Source organism: Rhipicephalus microplus, chromosome 3 (genome assembly GCF_043290135.1).
Source record: "Rhipicephalus microplus isolate Deutch F79 chromosome 3, USDA_Rmic, whole genome shotgun sequence".
In the NCBI taxonomy this organism is placed as follows: domain Eukaryota; kingdom Metazoa; phylum Arthropoda; class Arachnida; order Ixodida; family Ixodidae; genus Rhipicephalus; species Rhipicephalus microplus.
The window spans coordinates 23,217,271-23,243,274 of NC_134702.1; the positions used below are offsets into that span (position 1 = coordinate 23,217,271).

Below are 26,004 nucleotides of genomic sequence, written 5' to 3' on the forward strand. Positions count from 1 at the left end.
CGATCGTGCCTGGTTCGGATGCATTTCTCAGTCGTGATTTTCTCCTTCGAGCAAGCTGAATATCCTCTGTTCAAAAAATATTACCTCGATCGGGTTCAATCGCGATCGCCAGCTCATCGTGGGACATCGGTATCACACGTATACGCAGTTCAGAACCTTGACGATAGAGTGTACGGGAATCAGAGCATCATTCATTGAATGAAATGGTCGCTTCCCTTAGAATACTTAGGGACGCTTTCTTCTGTCAGAAGTTATTTGAATGAAAAGCATGATAAGTTCGTGGAGATTCGTCGTTATAGCAGCAGCATAGCAATAATAATAATAATAATAATAAGAAGAAGAAGAAGAAGAAGAAGAAGAAGAAGAAGAAGAAGAAGAAGAAGAAGAAGAAGAAGAAGAAGAAGAAGAAGAAGAAGAAGAAGAAGAAGAAGAAGAAGAAGAAGAAGAAGAAGAAGAAGAAGAAGAAGAAGAAGAAGAAGAAGAAGAATTGCTGAATTTAGTAAGTTTTGCAGGTTGTGCAGATTATTTCATTGATCAGACACAATTATCTGCTGTAAAGGAGTTAACAGTACACATGAACAATAAACACAGCTTGCCAAGCCATGTTGCACAATTATTTCCGCAACAGAAGCTTTCATTGCAACGGCGTTCGACAGCACACAATTCTTGCTTGCCTTGAGGCCCCAAATGCCACAGCGTAACTTAAAAAAAAAAAAAGGGTTTAGCCGCTTCAGTGCACTAGAGATATTTAAATATGTGCTCGCGATAAGAAACGTGTGCGGATGGAGGAAGCCATAACAGCCATGCAGCGCGCATCGTTCAGTAGGGAAAAAGATAATAACGAAGCGTAGACGAAATGACAAGGCGGAAGGAAAATTTCTGCATACGTGTGGCTGGTCGACCAGAGAATATTATGAAAGACAATGCGGAAATCAATGCGTAGTTTGCACTATACGAAAGTTCAAACCTGCGAAGCTATATATAGATCTGATTCAACGCTACAGATGTAAAATTTATGTTTGCAAACAAAGACGTAATGCAGTAGAGAAAAGCGAGTGACTGAGCCAACTGTGTGCATAATATATTTTGCGATCTCTATACGTCTTTCTTGTGCGACGTTCTTCAGGTAAATTCTAGAGTATACTATGTATATTGCATACTGAGCAATATGAACAGACGATCATCATCATCATCATCATCATCATCATCATCATCATCATCATCAGCCTGACTACGTCCACTGCAGGACAAAGGCCTCTCCCATGTTCCGCCAGTTAACCCGGTCCTGTGCTTGCTGCTGCCAATTTATACCCGCAAACTTCTTGATCTCATCTGCCCACCTAACCTTCTGTCTCCCCCTAACCCGCTTTTCTTCTCTGGGAATCCAGTTAGTTACCCTTAATGACCAGCGGTTATCCTGTCTACGAACAGACGATAGTGCAATGCAAAACTGACAGCACAAGGGACCAGCATCGTTCAGCACTGGTGCACATACCGTGGACTGGATGTGTCTGCATATTGCATACTGAGCAATATGAACAGACGACAGTGCAATGCAAAGCTGACAGCACAAGTGACCAGCATCCTTCAGCACTGGTGTACATTCCGTGGACTGGATGTGTCACTATAGTGTTGTTCACTGGGTAGCCTGGGATCATTTTGTAAATGTCACTCAAAAAAAAAAAACACTTAAGGTGACGCGTCACTCGTTCGCCTGTGATGACAGCTGCCATCCACCAACTAGCAAGTCGGGCCGAAAAGCTGGTCTGGCAACTGTCCTCCTGCGCAGAACAAGTACGGACGGACTGCACTGGACGTACTATAGACTCGGTTACGACCTATATTGTAAGCTCTATCCGCAGAACCACGGCGCTCCTGCCCTATCATGTGTGGAAGACGGTCGTGCTTGCTTCTTCCCGCTTGCACCGTAGAGAGAGAGAGGGGAAACTTTATTAGAACTTGGCCGGCAGCTTGGTCTTGGTGGCCTCAGATGGCGGCGCTGAGTCCCTGAACTCGGGCGGCATCTTCGGCCTGCCGGACAGCCCAGAGCTGGTCGTTGAGCTCCGAGCTTCTGAGCGCCGCCTCCCAGCGGCGGCGTCGCCGACGGAGAAGGTCCCCCGCGGCTCCCGCAGACGGGACGGCGGCGGGAACGAGTGAGCTCGAGGCTTCCTGTTGCCTGGTATTGGCAGCCGCCATAGGCGCATCGCGAACGGCGGCCGTTTCTCGACCATTGTTGCAGCGTAACTAATTTTTTTCTTGGCTAATGTAAACACCACGCACGTTGACAGGTCCACCCTTATTAATTAAACTGTTACGGTTGGTGGTGCAACGATTACAGAATCCCTAACGAAATTTTCCAGGACGAAGTGTCCGACTTATAAAATCTAGCGGTACAAACGCATGCATGTACTTGAAAGTCAACTATTTGAAAAAAAAAACAACCTTGAGATGTGCGTGACGTCAAGAAAATGACTGCGCATCATTTGAGCACTTAAGGTTTTTTTCTATGGGAGGCAGAGTTGCCAGATGCTAACGAGCTAACAAGTTAATAATAATCACAAAAGAAGCGCAACTCTAATAAAGTTTCAATTCTTGAATATGACGCAGGATCCGAACCTGTGACCTTCGCAGGTTCGGATCCTGCCCACGGCAAGTTATCTTTTCACCCACTTTTCTTTCTTCTCATTTACCTTACAATTGGCCTAATAACTTCCCCTATACCTTCCTTGGCATTATTGTCTGTTAGATCTCATAAATATTGTGTAAAACATGAAAAACGAGCCCTTAAGTATACACTTGTTTCCCTTATATATATATATATATATATATTTAGTGAACAACAAACGTGCTATTGGTGAACGCCTTGATCATTAAAGTAACTATTTGCTGGAAATATGTCAGTAAGCCCCCAAAAACTCTCCAAGCGAGGGGAAAATTTTGCAAGCGACTCGGTGAAAAAAGAATCTCGTAGATACGCTTCTGTAAGCGGAACTGGCAACATCTTATGGGAGGGACGGCGACGGCTGAGGACAGAAATAACATTTTTTTCTTGGTTTGTTGGCGAGCATAGTGTGACAAAAAATGATGTGTCGCGCAATATAAACTGTTCACAATTTTCTTATACAGGGTGTCCCAGGTAACTTTAGCCAGAGTTTAAAAATATGCCGGCAAACGCGATTACGACGCGACCAAATTCATGGTGCTCACCGTTGCCTGGCCCTAGTCTGACTATTTTTTTGTGTTCTGAAATTTGGTTTAACTAGATATGTTTAAATAACTAACTTTTCAAGAAACGAAGATAGATAAAAAAATTAAGTGAGAAAGCTGTAGAATGGTTTGCAAACGTCCAATTGGACAGTTTTGAACTGTATATCTGTTAGGTTCTGCTAAATTACAAATGCCCGCGAAATACAAAAAAAAAATACCACGTGACAAACCCGCTCGTGCGCCAGTGCGCACAATGATTCTAGTGCTACCTAACGTTCCGCGTACGAACGACCAAAGCATTTGCCCCATTGTGCTGTCCCGGCAGGGCGGCAACGATGGTTGCTATCGTCCTGCTATCGGCAACAATAACGATAACCGCTGTGACTGCTTATCGCTGTCATAAACCTGTGCGAGGGAAGCGTGCCGTTCGTAAGCGGAACATTAGGGAGCCCTAGAACCATCGTGCGCACTGACGCGCGAGCTAGTTTGTCACGTGGTATTTTTTTTTTATTTCGCGGGCATTTGTAATTAGCATAAAAACACTAATAACCAACAGATATAAAGTTCAAAACTATCTATCTAGACGTTTTGCAAACCGATCTACAACTTTCTAATTGAAACTCTTTATCCATCTTCGTTCCTTCGAAAGTTAGTTAATTAAACAAATCTAATTAAACAATACTTGAAAACACGAGAAATAGTCTGATTAACTCCATGCAAAGGTGAGCAACATACATTTTGTTGCGTCGTAGTTACGTCTTCCGGCATATTTTTGAACTCTGGCTAAAGTTACGTGGGACACCCTGTATATCAACGTTATTATCACCGATGAATGAACTTCATACAATTATTTTTTTTCACTGAAATAATTAAAGAAAAAAGTTGCTGCTCTAAGTAAGAGAAAAAAAAAGTCAGGACATTGCATGCAAAAGCTTGAGATGACCTTCTGAATCGTCTGCAGATATGACATCTACTTGTCTGACAGCACATATCTTTTGAATATAAAAGTATGGCAGCTGTACAACAGAAACACGGGTTTATATTCTTCATCTGCTTACAATGATGATTCAGAACGAGCGAAGTGTACTCCATTCAGTCGCACAAGAAGACTGGACGTTTTCTCTTTTTCGTCCATATTAACTTCCTAGTTTATAGCTATACTTACATGCAGCCCATGCGGCTCTTTCTTATTTGCTACCTGTATTCTTTCACGAAGCTTGCGAACAGGTAAATATTAATTTTGCCTCTGCCAACGACAATGCCTTTTGTTCCTCAGAGCCACGCGAGATAAAGCTGCATAACCGCAAATGATAAATATAGATGGCACCTGAAAGCGGCGAAGGAGCGAGCATTTTCGTGAGCGGCTATTGTCGACGAAGAAGTTGTCACGCTCACTCTATAGGCTGCTTTTGATCACACGGAAGCCGTCGTTGACGCTGCGTCGTAGGCTGTGTACATATATATACCAATGGTTGCAACCACTTTAAGGGATGTCATGAAGCACAGGTTGCCGACAAATGATGACAGTGATGATAATGAGGGTGATTATGGTGATGATATTCTTTGAAATATTGGCACCTGCAAAGTCACCTGTTCACTCAGATTGATCGGCGAAAATTTCGGTGGACCGTTATATAGTCTGAAATATTTTAAACGCTAATAGAGGTTAGTGTCAATTAAAACGAAGAGTCCGCTGATGTTGATGGTGGCGGTGGTGATGGCGATGACGATTCTTGAAGACGCGGCACGCAAACACTATGAGGGATGAACCATCGAATAAGCAGTGGTGCACCGTGCCATTAGCTTTGTTGTTGCAGTTGTTACTTCTCTATAGCTGCGGTTTCGGTATGAGGTCTGATTCATTATTGATATGTGGGGTTTAACGTCCCAAAACCACTATATGATTATGAGAGACGCCGTAGTGGAGGACTCCGGAAATTTAGACCACCTGGGGTTCTTTAACGTGCATCCAAATCTGAGCACACGGGCCTACAACATTTCCGCCTCCATCGAAAATGAGCTGCCGCAGCCGGTATTCGAACCAGCGCCCTGCGGGTCAGCAGCCGAGTATGTTAGCCCGTAGACCTCCGCGGCGGGGCGTATGAGGCCTGTACCAGTGACCAAGCTTCTAATTTTTCGTATATCATTATGAAGGTCACAACGAGTTTATAAAATATGGTTCAATACGATAAGCGCGTAGTGTCAGACGAGATTGATTGGCGATTGAATATTTCGTGAGCTGTAAAAGAATACCCTCTTGTAGTGAGGAAAAGGAAGACGACGAGTCCGCTGTGGTTGCTGCTGTGCACCGGAGATCTGCGTTTCCGTCAGGTCGGCGCTACCGTGACTCAAAATCGTTGCTGCGTTCACAATAAATCGTCTTACGACATTTGGTGGAGGTGGTGTGTCGACATCCTTGCGAGTGATCCTATTGACCCGACGATAATCTACAAAGAAGCGTATACTGACCTGTCCTTGCATACCATCGCGACAGGAGACGCCTAAGGGCCATTACACCGCGCCGCAGCATATCCTCGATTTGCTGGCTAATTACCCGTCGCTTGGCAGCCGACACGGGATACGGGCGCTGGTGTAATGGAGGATGAAAACCCGTATGTCAATGGTGAAGCTAAGACTTTCGCCACTAGCTGCTAATCCAGCCTTCGTGGCGTGTAGGTCAGATGAAGATGAGCATATTTTTTTTTCTTGTCAACATTATGAAAGAGATGGTGAAGAATACTGCTAAATGCTCAAAACGTAGCGCATAAACTTGAGATAGATCGGCCACTCGCTGATAAACTGGTGCAAATAACGGTGTAAAAAAGAAAGCAAGTTGGTGTACATGCGCTTCTTGCCTTCTACCGCGGCCAACAAAGGTAGCTGGTATTGAGAGCTTTGTTTTGCTGCTGATTACACTTGTTCTTTTTTTTCTAACTCTCCACCCGCCATTCTTGATGTAATCCCCCTGTCGGCTTCTCTACGGGGTGCCACTATCAGGTCAAACCTGGTTGTCAGTCGTGGTAGCTGCAATCTTTTCAGGTGCACACCAGCAAGAACAAAGTATTACCGTTTTTTTTTTTATAACTCAATCGCCACTTTTCAATTGATGTGCTTCAACTCCTTTTTGGAGACTCTTACACTTTCTTCGGAATCTTGTTCCGAAGAAACACACACGTGCACGCACGCATCCGCACCCATACAAAAAAAAAAAAAAAACACCAGTGAACAGACATTCACAACAGAGGCGTAGCCAGGCCCCGCCGCGGTGGTCTAGTGGCTAAGGTACTCGGCTGCTGACCCGCAGGTCGCGGGTTCGATTCCCGGCTGCGGCGGCTGCATTTCCGATGGAGGCGGAAATGTTGTAGGCCCGTGTGCTCAGATTTGGGCGCACGTTAAAGAACCCCAGGTGGTCGAAATTTCCGGAGCCCTCCACTACGGCGTCTCTCATAATCATATGGTGGTTTTGGGACGTTAAACCCCACAAATCAATCAATCAGAGGCGTAGCCAGGGGGTGACATACCGTGCCCGTGCCCCCCCCCCCGACCATTTTTTTTCGCCATGGCAGCGAAAAAATGATCATTTCAAAAGTGGTGACCTCCCCCCCCCCCCAAAAAAAAAAAACATTTCTGGCTACGCTCCTGATTGACACATCAATAATTCAGTGAATACCACAGAAGACACAACATACATTTATTTATTCATGTACAACGAACAGTGAAATCACATTGACCTCGTAAAAGGAACTCTATCAGTACAGTATGGTAACGCGCTCACAAATGCCGAACATGCGTACATGTCGAAGTTTTGCACAACTGCGGAGAAAAAAAAAAAACGAAGTGCACATGGTTTTACTAACAAGTCGTGTGATTTTTCGGAAGAGCACAGCGTCCAGTTTATCAGCGTTGGCAGGATGAACCGCGTGGAAGCAGTTTCGAAGTACTTTTTCAACTTTACGCATCGGTGTCATTTGTGTCAGCGGGTGTTATTAATCCCATACCAAGACATTTCCCGTGGAAACCTTAGAATGACACTAAAGGAAAAGTGATATTTTTCGCATATTTCTCTTTGAAAGTACGAAACTGCATGATACTTGAGGCAGCATAAAAGCAAAACAAAAAAGAATAGTTTCAATGACAACTTCAAAGTTTTACAAGTGTTCGTGGCATCTTCCCTAAATGATTCATTGAGGCCGTACTTTCCCGCATAAACGTACAAAGAGGGCCTGTACGCAAACACTTAATTCTCGAGGTTTTCCTAAAAAAAAAAAATAGCGAAACTAGGAGAAACATTACATAATATCGAGCAATGATGCCGTTGGTGTGGCGCTTAATGGTGAAGCACAATATCAATTTCAGTCAAGGTGTATACAAATGTACACGCCAACTTCAATAGCACGTCATGCACCGCGTGTTTCATCAAATGGCTTAAAACTTAGCGTGCGAATTCGCGCAGGAATCCCTGAGTGGAGAACTGGTTATCATTTAACTTCATTATGCTGCGTATTGCTGCAGAGAATCACTTTGCTCGATACACTACCATGTTAGACTATTGTTTGATGTGACGCATTCCAGGACCGATGCGAAAAGTATTTTTTTTCCTTCGCTAGAAACAAATACAACAAAAAACGAACTGTGCATGCATTTCGGACGTAATAGTGGATACTTTTTATGCAAGTACTGATGCTGACTGGTGGCAAAAGAATTCGATAATTAGTCACACCCGCAGTAACTTTAATTACTAAAACTGACCCAAAGCAACGCTTCCTTTAATTTTATTACTTGGAATGTTATATTGAGTGCTTTAGAGTTATGCACGCGAATTCGACGCGTTTCTGACAGAGCATCATAATTCGTGACTGCAGCGCAGTATGGTGAGCTTCTCCTTTGTTTGACTCTACAATCAAACACGACTATATCGAACTCGGGTAAATTGAATATTCCTTTATATAGAACGATTAGTGAACACGAAACTGCTTTATTGTAGGGCTGCATCCAACAAGAACAGCCGGAACACTTCGCACATCGAACATCAGTCAGTGCGGAACTGAAGAAGTTGGCTTTTTCTCAGAAAAATATATTTTTTCTTTTTTTTTTCGGGGAAGAGGGCTCAGAAGCGCGAGCGGTGCCACAATGGGCTAAAAACTTCCGGCGCCCGACGTATATACAAAGCTCCGTATAGAAATATTTTCCAACCGCAAAGCGAAAAAAAAAAGAGAGAAAGAAAACGAAGGTTAAATTTGGAAAAATTCCCGCGTATTGCTGTGAAACAGCCTTCCTTGCAGTATCGTGAAGCAGGGCCGGGAAGCCAACTAAGCCATCGACATTCGCAATTGATTATACAGTAAAATCATTAAAAGTTGTGTATGAAGTTATACGACATATTGAACTACTTCCCGTTATTAATATCTTTCTTTCTTGCGAGTTCGATATATGTGTGTTTGACTGCAGCAAGTTACAATTCTTTCCAATGCGTCAGGGCTTGAGGCTACGATGATTTACCGATTAATGGCGTATTTTATTGTTCCTAATCATTGATTTGCCTTGACCACTCCTTTGGAATAGTCCGGGATGATGAGAAAGTTTCTGCTGACGTGTCGCCCGTGCAGTGGCATAGTTGGCCGGAAGTTGTTCACCAGAGGCTCGTAGTCTCCTTTGACCGCACTTTCAACTTCTAATTGACGAAATGCCTTCAACTGCAAAAAAATGAATAAATAAAAAAGGAATATTAAGTAACGCATCTATGTCGCAGGAAGGTATGTGGTCGGATAGTAGTGCTGTCTGATGCTTTTCATTTCATTTCATTTCATTTCAACCTTAAGGGCCCGAAGGCATTACATAAGGGGGGGGGGGGGGTCGTACATCCAGGTTGCAAGTTTCTAAGCAAGGTAACAATATGAGGGTGCACACAGATTACAATGAATAAGCGAATAAAGAACACAAGCGGAAATAACACGCATAACAAAACAAAAAGTATGATAGGCGATAAATAAACTCTGGGAGTACAGTAAAACAACTATAAACGCAAGAGTTAATGTGCTGTTAGGACACCGCATTTGGCTTCTACGCGCCTTTGCGTGTCCGTGTTTCCTTGTGCGTGACATCAAGATTACTGTGGTTGAAACTCACTTCCTGAAGGCGTGGCGGTGCGTTTTCACGGAGGAGTCATGACATATCACTTTGAGTTCTTCGAAACGTTTTAGTGCAGAAATAGTCTGTAAGGTTATTGAAAGAGCCCTGCACAACTTTTTTTTTCAAGTAGCCATGGAATGGATTCGGTGAAGGAGCTTATTGTTTCACGAATTCTCCACCGCAAGAATTTTCAGAATCCGTCCAGTACGAGCGGAGTTACAAGGATTTGTCGCACGCTGCAATCGCATTCTCTCTCCTCTCGTCCCGACGAGAGCGCTGGAAGCTAATCAGGGAGCGATGGCAAGGGGAAAGGAGATACGTCGCGTGCGCCTCGTGACCTGGAGCACTTTTTCTTTTTTTTTTCTTTTTCTTCGAACGCATGGCTTGTCATGTATGGCTCTATATCCATCATACATGGGTCTCGCGTTCGCGGGATGATCGACTACAAAAGCGCAGCGCAGCGCAGCGTTTTCTGGCCATGTCCGAACGCCCGGTGTCACCGAGCGTGCTCAAATGCGGCCCTGGAAGGTCTGCCGTTGACGTGCGAATTCATATGTGCCATTTTTCGATAATTAGTGGCTTTCTCGATCAGGGGTTCATCGACGATCGGCCGTTATTAAAATGGTTATCTGGTTCTTTATTGAGGCATTTTTTTTTGCATTGCTCGCTGGATACGATCGCGTGGCCTTCGATGTTCGCATGGCATTTGAATAACTAAAGTGTTGCGATGCTAAGGCACGTGAACGTGTAATTTCCGGCATAGTGGAAAGGAACAGTTAGGAAGGAGCACTGCATAATGCGATTGCCTGAAAAAGAAAGAAAGAAAGAAAGAAAGAAAGAAAGAAAGAAAGAAAGAAAGAAAGAAAGAAAGAAAGAAAGAAAGAAAGAAAGAAAGAAAGAAAGAAAGAAAGAAAGAAAGAAAGAAGAATGTAAAGAAGCCAGGGAGGCGCCAAATTTCGCTTGCCCCATTTTCCCGTAAAGGAATCGCTCCTGATTTTTTAAACAAAACCTCTTTACACGGCGTGCTGTGACTTCCAACGTGCTCACAAAAATGGGAACTGGAGTTACCTGATAGGCCTTTCAAGAATGTCGATATCATGGACACGATCAAGCAAGCGTAGTAGTTTGTCGTCTGCTTGTAGTGCGTAATGATGAGATTCGATCTATTGCACTTGCCTGTGTTTCGCTTATTTTCCCCTGACGCTTGAGAATAACCCACGTGACCGCCTCAGCGCAGGGCGGCGTTGTGAGGGAGCCCCGGTAGAAGTAGGCCTGCCTCGGGTTCCCCGGGAGTAGGTCCGCCAGCGAGATGGCCTTGGACAGCTTCGCTCGGTTGATGCGCTGCTTGAGCATGAAGTCCAGCGAGTGCACGACGCTGTTCAACGCCCGGTTGTCTTGTCGAGAGACCTGCGAAGACGCCGACTCTCTTGATCACACCTTCTCGTTGCACATTGTCGAATCTATCTATCTATCTATCTATCTATCTATCTATCTATCTATCTATCTATCTATCTATCTATCTATCTATCTATCTATCTATCTATCTATCTATCTATCTATCTATCTATCTATCTATCTATCTATCTATCTATCTATCTATCTATCTGCACATCAATGTTTGCCAGAAAGTAGAGCGGCAGATATGTTAAGGTAGGTTGTCACACACGCCCGTAGGAGACCTGGCCAATATTTTAATCCTTGTTTAATGTGCAAGATGCCCAGAAAGTGAGTACGGTCTGAGAACCACCTAAGCCAACACACACACACACACACACACACACACACACACACACAGGCGCGCGCGCGCGCCTGTGTGTGTATCTGTACGCGGTTGCATGCGCGTGTAGATGTACACGTGCGAAATATGACAGCTTCTGGGAGATCGGAGATGGTGAACCCCCTTTTATAACCCTCACGACAACGTACTATCCTTCTGTTTTGTCTTGCCAAGTGGACTTAGTATTGCCCCATAATAATAAAGTAAAGAAACACGTATACCTAGCTGACGAAGTGGCACCAATATATAGGTTCTGCTTATGAAACAGTAACGACAGCCAAGTATCACTTATGACGGCATACCGCGAAAAGCACGCCGATAACCAGGAGACCATCAGAATGTCTGTAGGCTTCCTCAGCCGTGGCGTATTTCTTGTTAGTGTGCACCAGATGCATCTGAAAAAACACAGGAGGTAAGCATCCATCTTGAACGATGACATACGTCTTGACAGATATATCTGAACTGGAACAGTGACAAAACGCCAACATGATGCAGTGCTTAAGCAAAGGCGTCTGAATATTGACTGTACAGAGTATCAACATTCGCGTAATTTATGCCACCATCTTAAGGCACTATAGCACGTCGAGAAGCTGTATTAAAGGAAAAACGTGAAAGCAGCTAGTACAGGCGTGTAAATTGTGCTAACCAACTTCCAACGTGAAACGCAAAGCGACGCACACGTGATGGTTTTGTGTAGTGAGGTTTCCATGGTCGCCATGTTTGGGTATACTATATATAGCATAATGGGCGGGTACTTCCGTGACATTACTTGCGATATATCCAGAGCTTGTAGTAAACAGTGATCGGAGGAAAGTCGAAACAGAACTAAATGGACAAAGGTACATACACACAAAATAAATCATTCAGTGGCTTTGATCGAAATTCCAAGTTTATTGATGCAAATGATGTTCATACGAGTGGTACCCTGCATGTACCTGCAGTAAATTCGGCCAGTATTTTGTTGGTTTTTTTATTTATTATTTATTTATTTATCTATTTATTTCTGTATCTCCAGGGCCCGAAGGCGTTAAAGAAGGGAGTGTATAAGAGTATATATAATAAGAAAAATAAGAGTGATCAAAGAAAAATGCTGCTAAGGGTAAACATCGCATTCAACAGCAGCCTTAAAAGCAGTGACATCGGTCAATTGGGCAACAGAGGAGGGTTTCAGTTTCAGCAGTTCACAGTTTTTTTTTTTGTTTTTTTTTTTTGCGGATATTGGGAGGTGTGGGCAGGGAGTTTCGCCGTTACATCGGGCAGTTCCAGGGGAGGGAAAGAAGAGGTCACACTTGGTCCCTGCCCCGAAAAGTAGTTGACGCCTGTGTGTAAAGCTCACCTCCATGGCATGGGCTTCGCCATCAATGTGGTGTTCGGTGCCGACGGTATCGTCGGCCCCCCAGTGGAAGTGGAACTGATTGAAGCTGTAGACTCCTGGTAGGCCTCTCCCAGTCACCGTTGCGCTGCTATTTCCCTTCGGGGACACCATCACTATGTTTATATTTTGAAAGAAGAAGACCACAATCGCCATTACAAGCACCGTCGTTATAGAGAACACGAGGCCTGCATGATTCGGTGCACGTCACGAAACTTCATCGACCGATAAAGGCAGGCTAAGAATTGCAACAATCGGGACGTTTTTAAACTGGGAAATTATGCTGTTTCAGAAGTCTATTGCTATTCAGTCTGCGGTTTAATCAGCAGTCAATACAGGTCGAACAAGGTCAAACGATGGGGTAAATTTTCTTCCCCGAATTTCGCACCAAAACCTGACCGCCGTCGCATCTGGGTGACGCCAAGAATATTTAGATGGACTTATCTTGTGTTTGGGGCATTTTTGTCACTCAAAAAATGTTAGAAAAACGTGCTTGGTTGAGTGTTTTTTTTCAATATGCACCCGTCAAACAACGGGCCTCGCGCTAAGCCCGAGGTCGACGTTTCCATCCCAAAACGAAGTTCCGGAGAGTTTTCTCATCAGTGGTAACAATAACGCTGCCAAAACTCACTATGTCCCGTAGAACAACGTACAGACCGGTAATAGATTCGTACTAGACTAATAAGCAGATCGCAACGACGTCGCACACTGCGTATATATAGGGCTTGACATATCGCATATATAAATACCTGTGTGGCCGTTATTCAAAACGTAGGCGTTCTGCAGCTTTTTATCATAGTTGGAGTACCGAAGAAGGCCCAGCGAGACGTTGTAGGTTGTCTCGTGCGTTTTGATGTCGATGGGCGACTGGTATTTGCCGCCGCACTGGTTCTTCACGCCCATGCGAAGCTCGGGCCACTCGTCAGTCCCTGCGGATCGATGGCTGTTAGACACGTACGAGACGGTATTCAATACGAAAGGGGCACTGCAACAGGTTTCCGAGTAGCCATTGAATGGGTTCACTGAAGGACCTTATTGCCTCACGAATTGACGGCCGCATTAATTTTTATAGTCCGTCTATGTATGAGTGGAGTGACAAGAAGTTTTCGCACGTTGCAACGACGAATTCTCGCTTCTCTCGTCCCGACGAAAGTGCTGGAAGCTACGGGGGAATAAGGTACATCACGCCGGCCTCTTAAGCTTGAATACGTATGCCTATAGTATTTCGTTTTTTTTTTTTTATTCCGAACGCGTGGCTTTTCAGCTCGAGCTCACGTTCGTGCACCCCAGTAATTCCCGAGCGCGCCGTGCTGAAATCAGCCAATCGCGTGATACTTTGGCTTATGACGCAATGATTCCATGGTATAAAGCGTCACATCTCGAGAAAAGATAACGCAATTTTTAACTGACTTTGAGCATTTATTTCAAGTTCCGGGCCGTGTGTCGCGCTATGACGTTTGGCTCGCGTGTTCGGGAACGTCGAGTACCGATGGGAAGCGTTTTGCGACCATTCTCCAAGTGTTGCAGGGCCCCCTTTTATGGAGAAAGCTCTAAATGCCCCACCAAGCAGCAAAGTTGATCGCCGGTATCGGTGGCATCAACACAAGTGATACTAAACGGCACCACGCGTGCAGACATCGCCATATGACGTCATCATAACGTCACAGATTGCCAGAACATGTGATGTCACTATGACGTCACATGACGGGACATTAAATGACGACGTCGTCACGTTGTTAAAAGGTGAGCCGATCACGGAGGGAGTGCAAACCAGGTGAGATGCAGAAAGCTTGCAGTGCCACCGCTCTTTAAGGCAGTGCAAAATTACATTAGCCGCCGCGGACAACTTTCGGATGGTTGAGGTGGAGGATCAACACATCGACTGGGAAAAAAAAGAAAAACATGGCTTTTGCCTAGGAGTCGTCTTAGGCAGTGACGTAGCCAGGGAGTGGAACGCAAGGCCCATGCCTCCCACCCCTTTCCAACCGATTTTTTGTCACGGCATACACAGCACATTTAAGCTGAGATTAGACCACATCTGCCTGCCCGGCCCCTACGTCACATCAAAGAAGTGTGTGTGTCTCCCCCCCCCCCCCCGCGAGATAAATGTCTGCTTACACGTACCCCTGGTCTTAGGCGATGCATAAGGGACCCTGTAGGCTTTTTTTTTTTTTGTCAGATCCCACTCAGCAGGATGTGTTTAAACGGCGAGAGAGAAGCTGTTTAATGAATAGTGGTGAGGTTCAATGAGGGCTGGAGAGCATAAGACCCCCGGTATACCGGACATGCTTATGGCGCACGTGCACGTGTTTCTACTTTCTTCCCCGTCTGACCATCACAGCCATAGTCGTCATGCATGCTCCATCTTACTCGCATATTAATCAGAGTGGCTGAGTACACAACTGCGAGTCGCTTGCAGTTTCATGTAGCACTTCTCTGACAACGGCATAGGGAGAACGTGGCGGGCCACAACAGCAGCTTTTAGCCCAAAATTCTAGCACCGACGAGTGAAAATGCGTCAGCGGCACTTCAAACGCTTGGTTACATAGCTTTAATAAACAGTATACGGTGATATGAACTCTTGAAAGCCTGCTGCATACAACCACAGTTACACCGCAAGGGCGAAGCAATTAATCCAATAGTAGCAATATGTAATGTTCTGTGAAGTAAGTCTAGCAGCGAAGGCTCTTGGATCCAATATCGCGTAACTCTACAAAACGCTGGTATAAGATAATGTGCCATAATGTACTGCACAAAAAAAATTGCCCGCAGCTTCCCTCGGGGGAACACTGAGGAGGATGCGGACCATATAATTGGTTAACGGGGTGTTAAAGTGCGACTTACTTGGGTCGATGGCTAAATTGGTTAACGTGGTTGTGAAATGGGGTGTTAAATTGCGACTTACTTGGGTCGATGGCTAAATTGGTTAACGTGGTTGTAGGAGGGGGTGTTAAATGAGTGAACACGTACACACGTATGCGAAAGGGCGGCGCTGGTCGAAGGGACGTCGATCATTGTGTTTGTGGATTCGTTGGAATTCATTTCACCGCGACCTTGGACGTCGACGCGCCGTACAAACCAACCGACGAGCGGCAACTGAGCGAGCGAGCGCCGACCTTGAGTATATATACAGCACGACGGCGCATGCACTGTCAGCTGTTGAATGTTCTCGAAGCGCGACGCCACATGCGCGTCCACTGGAGAATCAGGAGAATTGTAGATGTCGAACGCGGTGTGTAGAGGAGGAAGGGTGCACAGATGGTGGAGGAGTGAAGCGCGCGCGGTGTGTAGAGGAGGAAGGGATGCACAGATGGTGGAAGAGTGGGCGACGGCGCGACGGCGCATGCGCGCGCCTCAGCTGTCGAATGTTCGAGAAGCGGTGCGGACGGCGCACTACAAGGCGCGAGTATAAGATGCTCCGCATCTAAAAAAAAAAACGGACGAAAACACGAAGTAGAGAAAAAGGACAGACAAGCGCGTCTTGTCTGTCCTTTTTAAATGCGAAACATTTCGTAGCGAACTTCGGTGGTTTTGAGCGTATCTATCTATCTATCTATCTATCTATCTATCTATCTATCTATCTATCTATCTATCTATCTATCTATCTATCTATCTATCTATCTATCTATCTATCTATCTATCTAGCCGCTTTCGACATTCAGCTATCCTGGCCGTTTCTATAATGGTATCGATACCAAACTTGGTATGGCATAACATGACTGTAGGAAGAACATATTTGACAAGTCATAACATGAAAATCATGACATGTATGTCATAAATGTCATGATTTACATTTCATGGTCCTGCAGCTCTCGCGCTGGTTTCGTTCACATGTAGCAAAACTGGTATGGTATGACATGATTGCATGGTGAACACAAGCGACAGACCCTAACATAAAAATCACGGCATGCGTGTCATGTAACAACATGACCACATGCCACCCACCCTCATGATGCGCTCACGGCCGTTTCGCTAGCGTCACATATACCAAATTTGGTATTACGCTACGTGAATGAATGATAAAGGTATGTGACTGGTGCAAACATGATAATCATGTGATGCGTGTCATGTAACAACATGACTACATGCCACGCTCATGATGCGCTGGCGGCCGTTTCGCTAGCTTCACCTATACCAAATCTGTTATTACGGGATGTGTATGGAGGACAAAGGTCTGATATGGTGCAAACATGATAAACATGAGATGCGTGTCATGTAACAGCATGACTACATGCTACACTCATGATAAGCTCGCGGCCTTTTCGCTAGCTTCACATGTACCAAACTCGGTATTACGTGACGCGAACGGATGACATAGGTAAATGACAGACCCAAACATGATAATCACGATATGCGTGTCATATAACAACACGGCTACGTGCTACACTAATGATGCACTTGCGGCCGTTTCGCTATCTTCACATATGCCCAATTTGGTATTACGTGATGTGAATGGATGACGAAGGTATGTGACTTGTGCAAACATGATAATCATGAGATGCGTGTCATGTGAGAACATAACTACATGCCACAGTCAAGGGACCAATACATTTCGACATGACGTGGTGCGCGTGCTTGCCGGCGCGTTCATTTCGTTGCGTCACGCCGGCGTTGCCACGCCAGGCGCCGGTCCTGCAATAAACTCGGAGGCGCGCGCCGCGCTGCATTGCTTTGACGCATGCGCGTTTCAGCATGTCCAGCGTCCCTTCGTCAATAAAAAAGGGAGACGCAGTGTTGTCTGGGTAACGCATCGCCACGAAATGCAGCATGTCGCATTTCGCGCCGGTTGCAGTCGGGCCACGCCAACGGATGCTCGTCGCGCCGGTCGCCCCTGGCGTCAGACCAAAGAGTGCTCGCGTTTTGCTTACGAAGCGGCGCTGTGCCCAGCGTGCGCGCGCGTCAGTGCTACATTGGAGTATATTGGGCCCTTCATGATGTGCTCGCGGCCGTTTTGCTAGGTCCACATATGCCCAATTCGGTGTTACGTGACATCAATGGATGACGAATGTATATGACTGATGCAAACATGGTAACGCTGACAAGCGTGCCTTTAAGAAAATGACAACATACCACGCTCACAGCGTGCTCATGGCCGTTTCGCTAGCTCCACATATACTAAATTTAGTATCACGTGACGTGAATAGATGACGAAGGTAAACGACACATCCAAACATCACGACATGGAAGTCATGTACGGTATCGTTTACCTCCACCTCGTAACGTTGTGCTGATTTTAAAGTGACATATCAACCTTTCTCATTTGTGCTTCGCATGTCATCGATATCCACTGTACGTGGAATCTGCCGATTTTTCCATCTGGCCCCACATGTACATTTGGTATGCAGTTTTGTTATTTAAGCATGGATTATGGCCAATAAATGTTTCATTTTACAGTCAGCGCTTCCCCTGTGTAGCGCCCCCTCTACCTTTTTTTGTCTTTCGTTTTCCGCGCTTTTTATTAGACGCGAAGCAGCTTATGGCGGGGGTTGTGCCCGTCCCTCCCGCGGTGTCCACCACCCACTGCGCATGTGCGTTTCCTCCTCCTCTCCAGCGCTCCACCATCACTCTCCCGAGTTGGCGCTGAAGGCAATCCGAAACGCTTCCTCAGTAGTGCGGCGTCCACACCACCACTGTGCATGCGCATCCTCCTCTTCCTCTCTCCTCCTCTACGCTCTCCCTCTCTCTCCCCAGTCGGCGGCGAAGGCAACGAAACGTTTCCTCAGTACACATGATCATTTCGTATAGGCTAATCGTCGGTCTTGCGGCGTTTCACGTTTCCGTGAGACAGGGCGCGTCTGCATTGATCGTGGTTCAGTTCGTGGCCGTTGATCGGTCTGTTTTGCGGAATTCCACGACTTCATTAGATAGAGCGAGTCTGCTTTGGTTAGTACGGGACCACGTTCGATTTCTCTGGTGTGTGCTTTCAGGGACTGGCTGTTTAGCAACTATAGCCCAGCTTATGACTCTTTTTTAACTTTAACCAAATGAAGTGTTATTAATCGCAACAGCCGAGTAAATAATGTGAGTACAACTTCGCAAATTCATAAATATATTATTGCTCCTGAAGCTGCGGGCCGCTAGCGAGACGTCGGTGGGCCACGTGTTTGGGATCCCTGCTCTAGGCGGACACAATTTTAGAAGCCGTAACATTTCCTCCTCGAAGGCGGATGCACCCATGAATGCACCAAGGGGCGCGCACTCCAGACTGACGTCAGACGTTACAACCCGTACTGTCGGGAACACCGCCTTCGGAGAATATTGCCGCGTGTATGAGAATTGGACTATATGTATACTTCTTTAGTCGCAGAGGCGATCGGCTGCTGCGCTTCGGTCGTCTGGATGACACCTCTCCGGAATCAAGTTGTATGCGACTATAGCATGCAGTTCTTGGCGTCACGATAATGAGTAAGCGCTATTTGGTGGGGACATCTATACAATTTCTCAGTGGCAGGGTTGGTGGGGCTGTGGGCGGAGCTGACATTTTTAGAGGTGATGAAGCTCCTTATGGTCTTGGGCAGTCCATCCTTCCGGTGTAGCCAGCGCAGCATATCCACAGACAGACAGACAGACAGACAGACAGACAGACAGACAGACAGACAGACAGACAGACAGACAGACAGACAGACGGACGGACGGACGGACGGACGGACGGACGGACGGACGGACGGACAGACAGACAGACAGACAGACAGACAGACAGACAGACAGACAGACAGACAGGCGGACGGACGGACGGACGGACGGACGGACGGACGGACGGATGGATGGATGGATGGATGGATGGATGGACGCTTCGCCCTACTCATCGTCATTCACTCCATGGATATGCTGTGATTATATCTTAGCTTGTAACCTGCAGCAGTATAGGAACAATAATAATGAAAAAATAACAACGATGATGGCGAATAGCAACAGCACCGTAATGAAAAAAAATCCGTCTGCTACTCGGCCGATCCCCCTGTATTTGTTGTGAGCCGTGGTCAGATGACAACAACGACGAAAACAACCCAGCTAACCTGCTTCTTAGCGTATATAGTTTCACAACAGCTGACAATACTGCGTGCCCGTGAAAACGGCCTCTATGGCAGACAAAAACAAAAGGAGCTCGCAGCATTGTGATGTGTATCTGCGGACGCTTTATTTTTACGTCGCAAGGGGACATCTGCCTGCTCGAGTATACCCTCTGGTCGATCAATCACGCACACTCACGCACAAGAAAAGTCTACCGGCGAGTTTCGAGACATATATCGGCAGCCGTTAAGTTGGTTTAGAAACGAATACAAAGAAATCTGCAGCTACTGGCTCCGCACGAAATATACTAAAATATTTCAGTTGCGACTTTTTAGCGATAAATGGGGTGCTAAGTAGGATTGGCAATTGGGCGAGTGTGTATGGATTAACTTTCTAAACGGATCGTGATAAATATTTTGACATTTTTATTGTCATTATTTTTGTAGTGTTTGGGATGACAGTACCCACATGTCACATACGTGCAGAGTCAACGCCATCTATATCTTTTTTCCCCTTTCTCTTTCGTTGCACCCTCAAGTATTTAGGTGCATGAAATAGCTGCGGCAATAAAACTGTGCTGTAAGACAGCGCCGGTTTTACAGGGTGGCCAGTTTTACTAACACAATCTGTCCTCCGTCTTTCAGTACATCTGATGTTACCTGATCCTCACCAGCAGCTTTGCCTCTTTGCATTCCCCCCGACGCTTTTCTAACTACTTCTACCATTACTGTTCGAATGGCATCTGGGTTACTACTATAGTTCTTACATCACGGTCATGGTTGTCCCGGCTACTGTACAGATCTCTGTAAAACTCCTTCGGTATACTTTAACTACCCCATCCATATCGGTAGTTACTTTGCCTTCATTATGCCTTAGTGCATACATCTAGTTTTTGCCTATCTCAAGTTACTTCTTCACCGCTTTGACGCTTCCTCTTTTCTTTAGAGCATGTTCAATTCTCTCCGTAATATACCTTATTACATCGGATACCTTACGGTTATTATTCAACTTCGAAAGCTCTGCCAGTTCTATTTTGTCTGTTGTACTAGGAACTTTCACGCTCTGACGCTTTTTAATGAGGTTCTTCGTCTCCTTGGACAGCTTGCCAGTGTCCTGTCTGACTACGTTACCTCCAACTCCCACTGTACACTCCGTATTGATACTCATCAGGTTATCATTCGTTGCGTCAACGCTAAAGCCGGTTTCCTCAATAGCAGCTGAGTATCTGTTCTGAAGCGGGACTTTGAATTCCTATACTTTCCTCTCAGTGCTAGCTCATTGATTGGCTTCTTGCACATAAGTTTCTGTCGTTCCTTCATCACGTCTAGGCGAATTCGACACGTTACCATTCTATGGTCACTGCATCGTATCAAGACCTTGCCAAGTACTACAACATCATGCCCGATGCCTGGGTGGGCACTCACTATATAAAGTCTATTTCGCTTACTTTCGCTATTAAGGCTCCTCCATGTTCACTTACGGTTCACTCGTTTCCGGTAGAAAATAATAAAGATCCGTAAATTATTGCATTCTGCAAACTCTACCTATAACTCCCCTCTGGTATTTCTAATACCGATTCCATAAACCCCTACTACCTGGTCTCCAGCCTGTTTCTTCCCTGCCTTGACATTGAAGTCGCCCATCAGTATAATACACTGAGTTTTTACCTTACTCATTGCCGATTCCACGTCTTCATAGAAGCTTTCAACTAATATGCATGGCAGGATGTAGGCGCGTAGGCCTGTACCACCTTCATCTTGTATGTCTTATTGAGTTTAATCACGATACCTGCCACCCTTTCATTAATGATATAGTGTTCCTCTATGTTACCAGTTATATTTCCGTGGATAAAGAACCCCACCCCCAGTTTTCTTCTGTCAGCTAAGCCATGATAGCAAAGGACGGGCCCATTCTGTAGTACAACATAGGCCTCATCTGTCCTCATAACCTAACTGAGCTCTATTACACCCCATTTAACACCCTCTATTTGGCGAATAGCAGAGCTAGAGTTGCCCCACTAGATAATTTTCTAGCGTTAGACGTTGCCAAGTTCAGGTCCCAATTTGCCAAGAATGCCAAGATTGTCACTATCAAGAGGAAGACATGTGACAGCTGCGTCCTAAAGTATACTTACATACGGAGAAGGAAAGAGGGTTCAACTTAAATTGAAGACGACGCAGCAAGCAATGGAAAGGAAAATTATAGATGTAACCCTAAGGGACAAGAAGACAGCAAGCAGAGCATATCAGGGAACAAACGGGTGCTAAGAACATCATAGTCGAAATAAAAAAGAAATGGCCATAGGCAGGGCACGTAGAGCGAAGGCAAGACAATTAACTGCTGGTCATTAAGGATCACAGACTGGATTACAAAAGAAGGCGAGTGGGTGAGGGGAAGACAGGAATTAGGTGGGCAGATGAGATTAGGAAGTTCGTGGGTGTGAAGTGGCAGCAGCGAACACAGGACCAAGCTGACCGGCGGTACATGGGAGAGGCCTTAATCCTGCAGTGGGTGTAGTCATATTATATAGAGAGCAAGACTCGGTCTGTTCACTTTGTGATCGACGTAGCTTTCTACTCCCTCTTCTAGCCTTTCACTTAGGAATGAAACAGGGCAACAACCTCTCTCACGCCCCGCCGCGGTGGTCTAGTGGCTAAGGTACTCGGCTGCTGACCCGCAGGGCGCGGGTTCGAATCCCGGCTGCGGCGGCTGCATTTCCGATGGAGGCGGAAATGTTGTAGGCCCGTGTGCTCAGATTTGGGTGCACGTTAAAGAACCCCAGGTGGTCTAAATTTCCGGAGCCCTCCACTACGGCGTCTCTCATAATCATATAGTGGTTTTGGGACGTTAAACCCCACATATCAATCAACAACCTCTCTCACATACATGGTATACCTTGATTGGCACCGTTTCTGAATCATCCGATGCGCGCTCTAGCCCCGCCGCGGTGGTCTAGTGGCTAAGGTACTCGGCTGCTGACCCGCAGGGCGCGGGTTCGAATCCCGGCTGCGGCGGCTGCATTTCCGATGGAGGCGGAAATGTTGTAGGCCCGTGTGCTCAGATTTGGGTGCACGTTAAAGAACCCCAGGTCGTCTAAATTTCCGGAGCCCTCCACTACGGCGTCTCTCATAATCATATAGTGGTTTTGGGACGTTAAACCCCACATATCAATCAATCAATCCGATGCGCGCTCAACAGAGACCAGAAGCTATAGTGCACTTACCTTGTTTCCCGTAATGCCAGTGTTCCCCTTTGTGACTTCCCACTGCCAAAGGGTATAAGGGAAAACGTGTAAGCACGCAACAAAAGAAATCAAGGAAGGAGGGACAGAATATTTTTCATCTCACTTTAGGGTATGTTCATTAATGTGGGGGCGTCAGTCAGCGCCGCCTGTATATAGCCATGACGGCTACAGATACCGTCATGGCGTCGGACGCATTATTTGGGGGGGGGGGGGACGCATTATTTGGGGGGACGCATGGCGTCAGCCACTCATTTGGGGGGGGGGGCGATCGCTTAAACCGGAGAGGGGGTGTGGTCATTACTTTTTTGTTTTTATTAGCACAAAAAACTCTATCGTAGCATAAATACTGTTAATGTGTGCTCAAAGAGATCCCACTCATTTGTCCTAATGGGTGATAGCAGGTGGAGGGCAAGCACTGAAGAGATGGGGAGGGGGAGCTCACCGGTTTTGGAAGAGGCGATCACCCCTTCCAAAACTGGTTATCGCATTCCCGATGGAGGCGAAAATGCTTAGGCCCACGTACCCAGATTTTTAAGTGCACGTTAACAAGCTCCGGATGGTTGAAATTGTTGGAGGCTTGCACTACGGTGTATCTATATTGTGGTTTTGTGACGTTATACCCCGACAATTGTTATTATTAACTAACTAGCGACCTAGGCTACGTAGTGGCTGGTCTACATAATGTCAAAAATCTCTTTAAACAATAAGGTATACACCCCGCCGTGGTGGTCTAGTGGCTAAGGTACTCGGCAGGCTGACCCTCAGATCGAGGGATTGAATCACGGCTGCGGCGGCTGCATTTTTGATGGAGGCGAAAATGCTGTAGGCCCGTGTGCTCAGATTTGGGTGCACGTTAAAAAAACCTCAGGGGATCAAAATTTCCGGAGCCCTCAACTAGGGCGTCTCTCATAATCACATGTTGGTTTTGGGACGTTAAACCCCACATATCAAACAATAAGGCCTACATAATGTATGCCTAGTGATTTCCTTCAGCGAAACTTCTCCCATGTTTATAAACACCTATAATAAATGCTATGATGACAACATGCTGAAAATCAAGGCCGCAGGCAGGAATTTTTTTTTTTAACCGTAAGTACTTTTTTTTGCTGAAGTGTCTGTACTACGCATATTAGTAATTAGAAGTTCGCTGCCCCTACCTAAACTACTACGCTTCGTTTGAGAAGCGATTTAAAATATTTTTTGAAATTCGCCAGGAAATTCATTTTAGGGGGAAAAAAACTGTGGACACATTAGGACGTTTCTGTATTGTAAAGTGGCGCACTTAACACACGAAAAATCTAAAATTTTTTATCTCTCTGGTTTAGTTGCTCTTGCTGTATAAGCGAAGTTAAGTATTCCTACGGGACGGCTATGCTCTCCCATAGTAGAGTACGAAGTACTCAAAATCGTTTAACACTTTTTGTAAACACACGGCTATCTGCTTTCCCACAGTAGAGTACCAATTACTCTGAATAGTTCAAAAACTTCAAAACACACTCGTAAAACACTTTATATAAACACAGAACTATTCTTCTTTTTTTGTTTTTTGTAAAATGAACGGCTTACTGTTTTCCCGTAGTTGAGTACATACAGTAATCCTAATATTTCAATTCTTATTTCTAAACAGAAACAATTGTACTCACATGCGCCGGCAACAAGGAAACACCAGCAGCAGCAAGAAATCCACGCAGTCAAACCCTTCCGTTCGTTAGCAGGTAAAGCCATGACAGTGTTACTCGTTCGTCACGACACACAACTCCGCACGCAGCAAAAGTTAGAGTGGAGGGCTGTCTTCCGCCAGCGAGCAAGGAAGGACGGAGCTGGCCGTGTTTTGGTCTCGAATCTTTTCTTTCTTATCTTCCCTATTTCAACGAAGACGGCGATTTCAACGCATTCACGCGAATCGGAGCGGTGAACTAGTCTGCCGTGCGAGGCGAAAACAATAAAAAAAAACCGATTCTGACCGCAAAGTAGCGCGCGATAACACCCGAGTGACAGCACCCCTGTTGGATCAGTCGCACTGCAGTTTCTTCCGCGCCTCTATACGCCCCTGTAGAAAAATAAGGGAGCCCGTAGAAAGGAACTGGTAGAAATACAATAATAGACACGCTGTTTGCCTCTGCGCGTCGAACAGGTGTGCAGTGCGGAGGCACTTGTCAACTCCTTTCCATCACACACGGGGCAGAGCCGCTCTCAAACGACGTTTTCGAAAGGAGCCCGGCGAGCCCCCGCGTCTCCGATGCAGTTGCGTGCAGCGGCTGAAGCGCGCTCGCGCGTACCATGTATGCCGTTTTGAACGGGACAGGAAGTATATACTTCTCACATTCGGTCATCCGTAGCTTAATGCAACCTTTCCCGTGATTTTTTTTTTTTTTTGCAGCTCAGAGCACGCCTGGTCCTGTCACGGTTTTTAACTTCAGACCGAAAACCAAGCCAACGTGAGGTTCAGGTCCTGACGTATAGTTGTTCAATCTGCGGGGAGCTCAATAAAAACATAGTTTTGCCTACGGTGCAAAAATGTCCTATATATACTGCACTGGCTGTGTTAAAGCACGTTTCCGAGGGTCTTTACGCATGCGCCATGCCGAAGAAGCTGTTTAATGTACACATTAACAGCGTGAATAACCTGCATGTATCCGTGATTCATGACGCTCTCATTGCTTTGTGCGTTTCTTTTCAATGCTGATTAACCATAGTCAGTGATGCTAACGTTATAAGGTGCACACAACTATGCTCGAACAGACGTTCGGCCGCCCTACTTTCGTACTTCCTATTTTTACACTCAGACCGGTCGTATAAGTTGTTGCCGATGCCTTTGTTTCGAGACGCGGTCAGTCTATGCGCACAATTCCAGCTCGACTGCGCATTCTTCTTTCTGTTCGCAGGGCACGAGTTAAGCGAGACGTTCGAGGTTTCGCATGTACATCGTTTCACGTGTACACACGTGCGGGTTGGTGCTTGTTAGGCATCCTTCTTTGGGCGCCTGTGAAGTATTAACGCCCAATAAACCTGATCGTGGACATATAAAAACTCGCAGGGTCCCTTCACATTCGTTGGTTCGTTAATTACTATAAATATGGCTCAACCCACCAAGAGGGATCAGCTATGAGTCTTGCGGCAGTATGTGCTATAGAATTTGGGGGGAAGGAGGGGTTTAATCCCGAAAAGGTAATTTTTTAGTACCAAACAGTAGTATCAGTGGTGTTTACAGTTTCTTTTCTTTACTGTATGTTAAAAGAGTTCCATAAAGGCCATTTATTCTTA

The 26,004-nt window shown here is 45.8% G+C and overlaps 1 protein-coding gene across 1 annotated transcript; it reads right to left on the reverse strand.

Moving 5' to 3' along the window:
- Positions 1-8,701: 8,701 nt before the first annotated feature.
- Positions 8,702-24,831, reverse strand: LOC119163430 (carbonic anhydrase 2). The gene is made up of 7 exons (XM_075889082.1): positions 24,384-24,831; positions 22,720-22,761; positions 13,235-13,414; positions 12,450-12,601; positions 11,416-11,508; positions 10,513-10,743; positions 8,702-8,900 (listed from the first exon to the last, which is right to left on the reverse strand). The coding sequence occupies exons 1-7, from the start codon at positions 24,463-24,465 to the stop codon at positions 8,736-8,738; spliced, it is 945 nt and encodes a 314-aa protein (XP_075745197.1). The 5' UTR covers positions 24,466-24,831; the 3' UTR covers positions 8,702-8,735.
- Between the last annotated feature and the right edge of the window lie 1,173 nt (positions 24,832-26,004).

What these genes read in the sequence shown, in the direction of transcription:
- LOC119163430 (XM_075889082.1), bottom strand. Translation starts at nt 24,465, where the DNA reads ATGGCTTTACCTGCTAACGAACGGAAGGGTTTGACTGCGTGGATTTCT. An exon ending in TTTGAATAACGGCCACACAG is followed by an intron (nt 12,602 to 13,234) that starts GTATTTATATAT and finishes ATATAAACATAG; the next exon opens with TGATGGTGTCCCCGAAGGGA. An exon ending in TTATCGGCGTGCTTTTCGCG is followed by an intron (nt 10,744 to 11,415) that starts GTATGCCGTCAT and finishes GCGTCTTCGCAG; the next exon opens with GTCTCTCGACAAGACAACCG.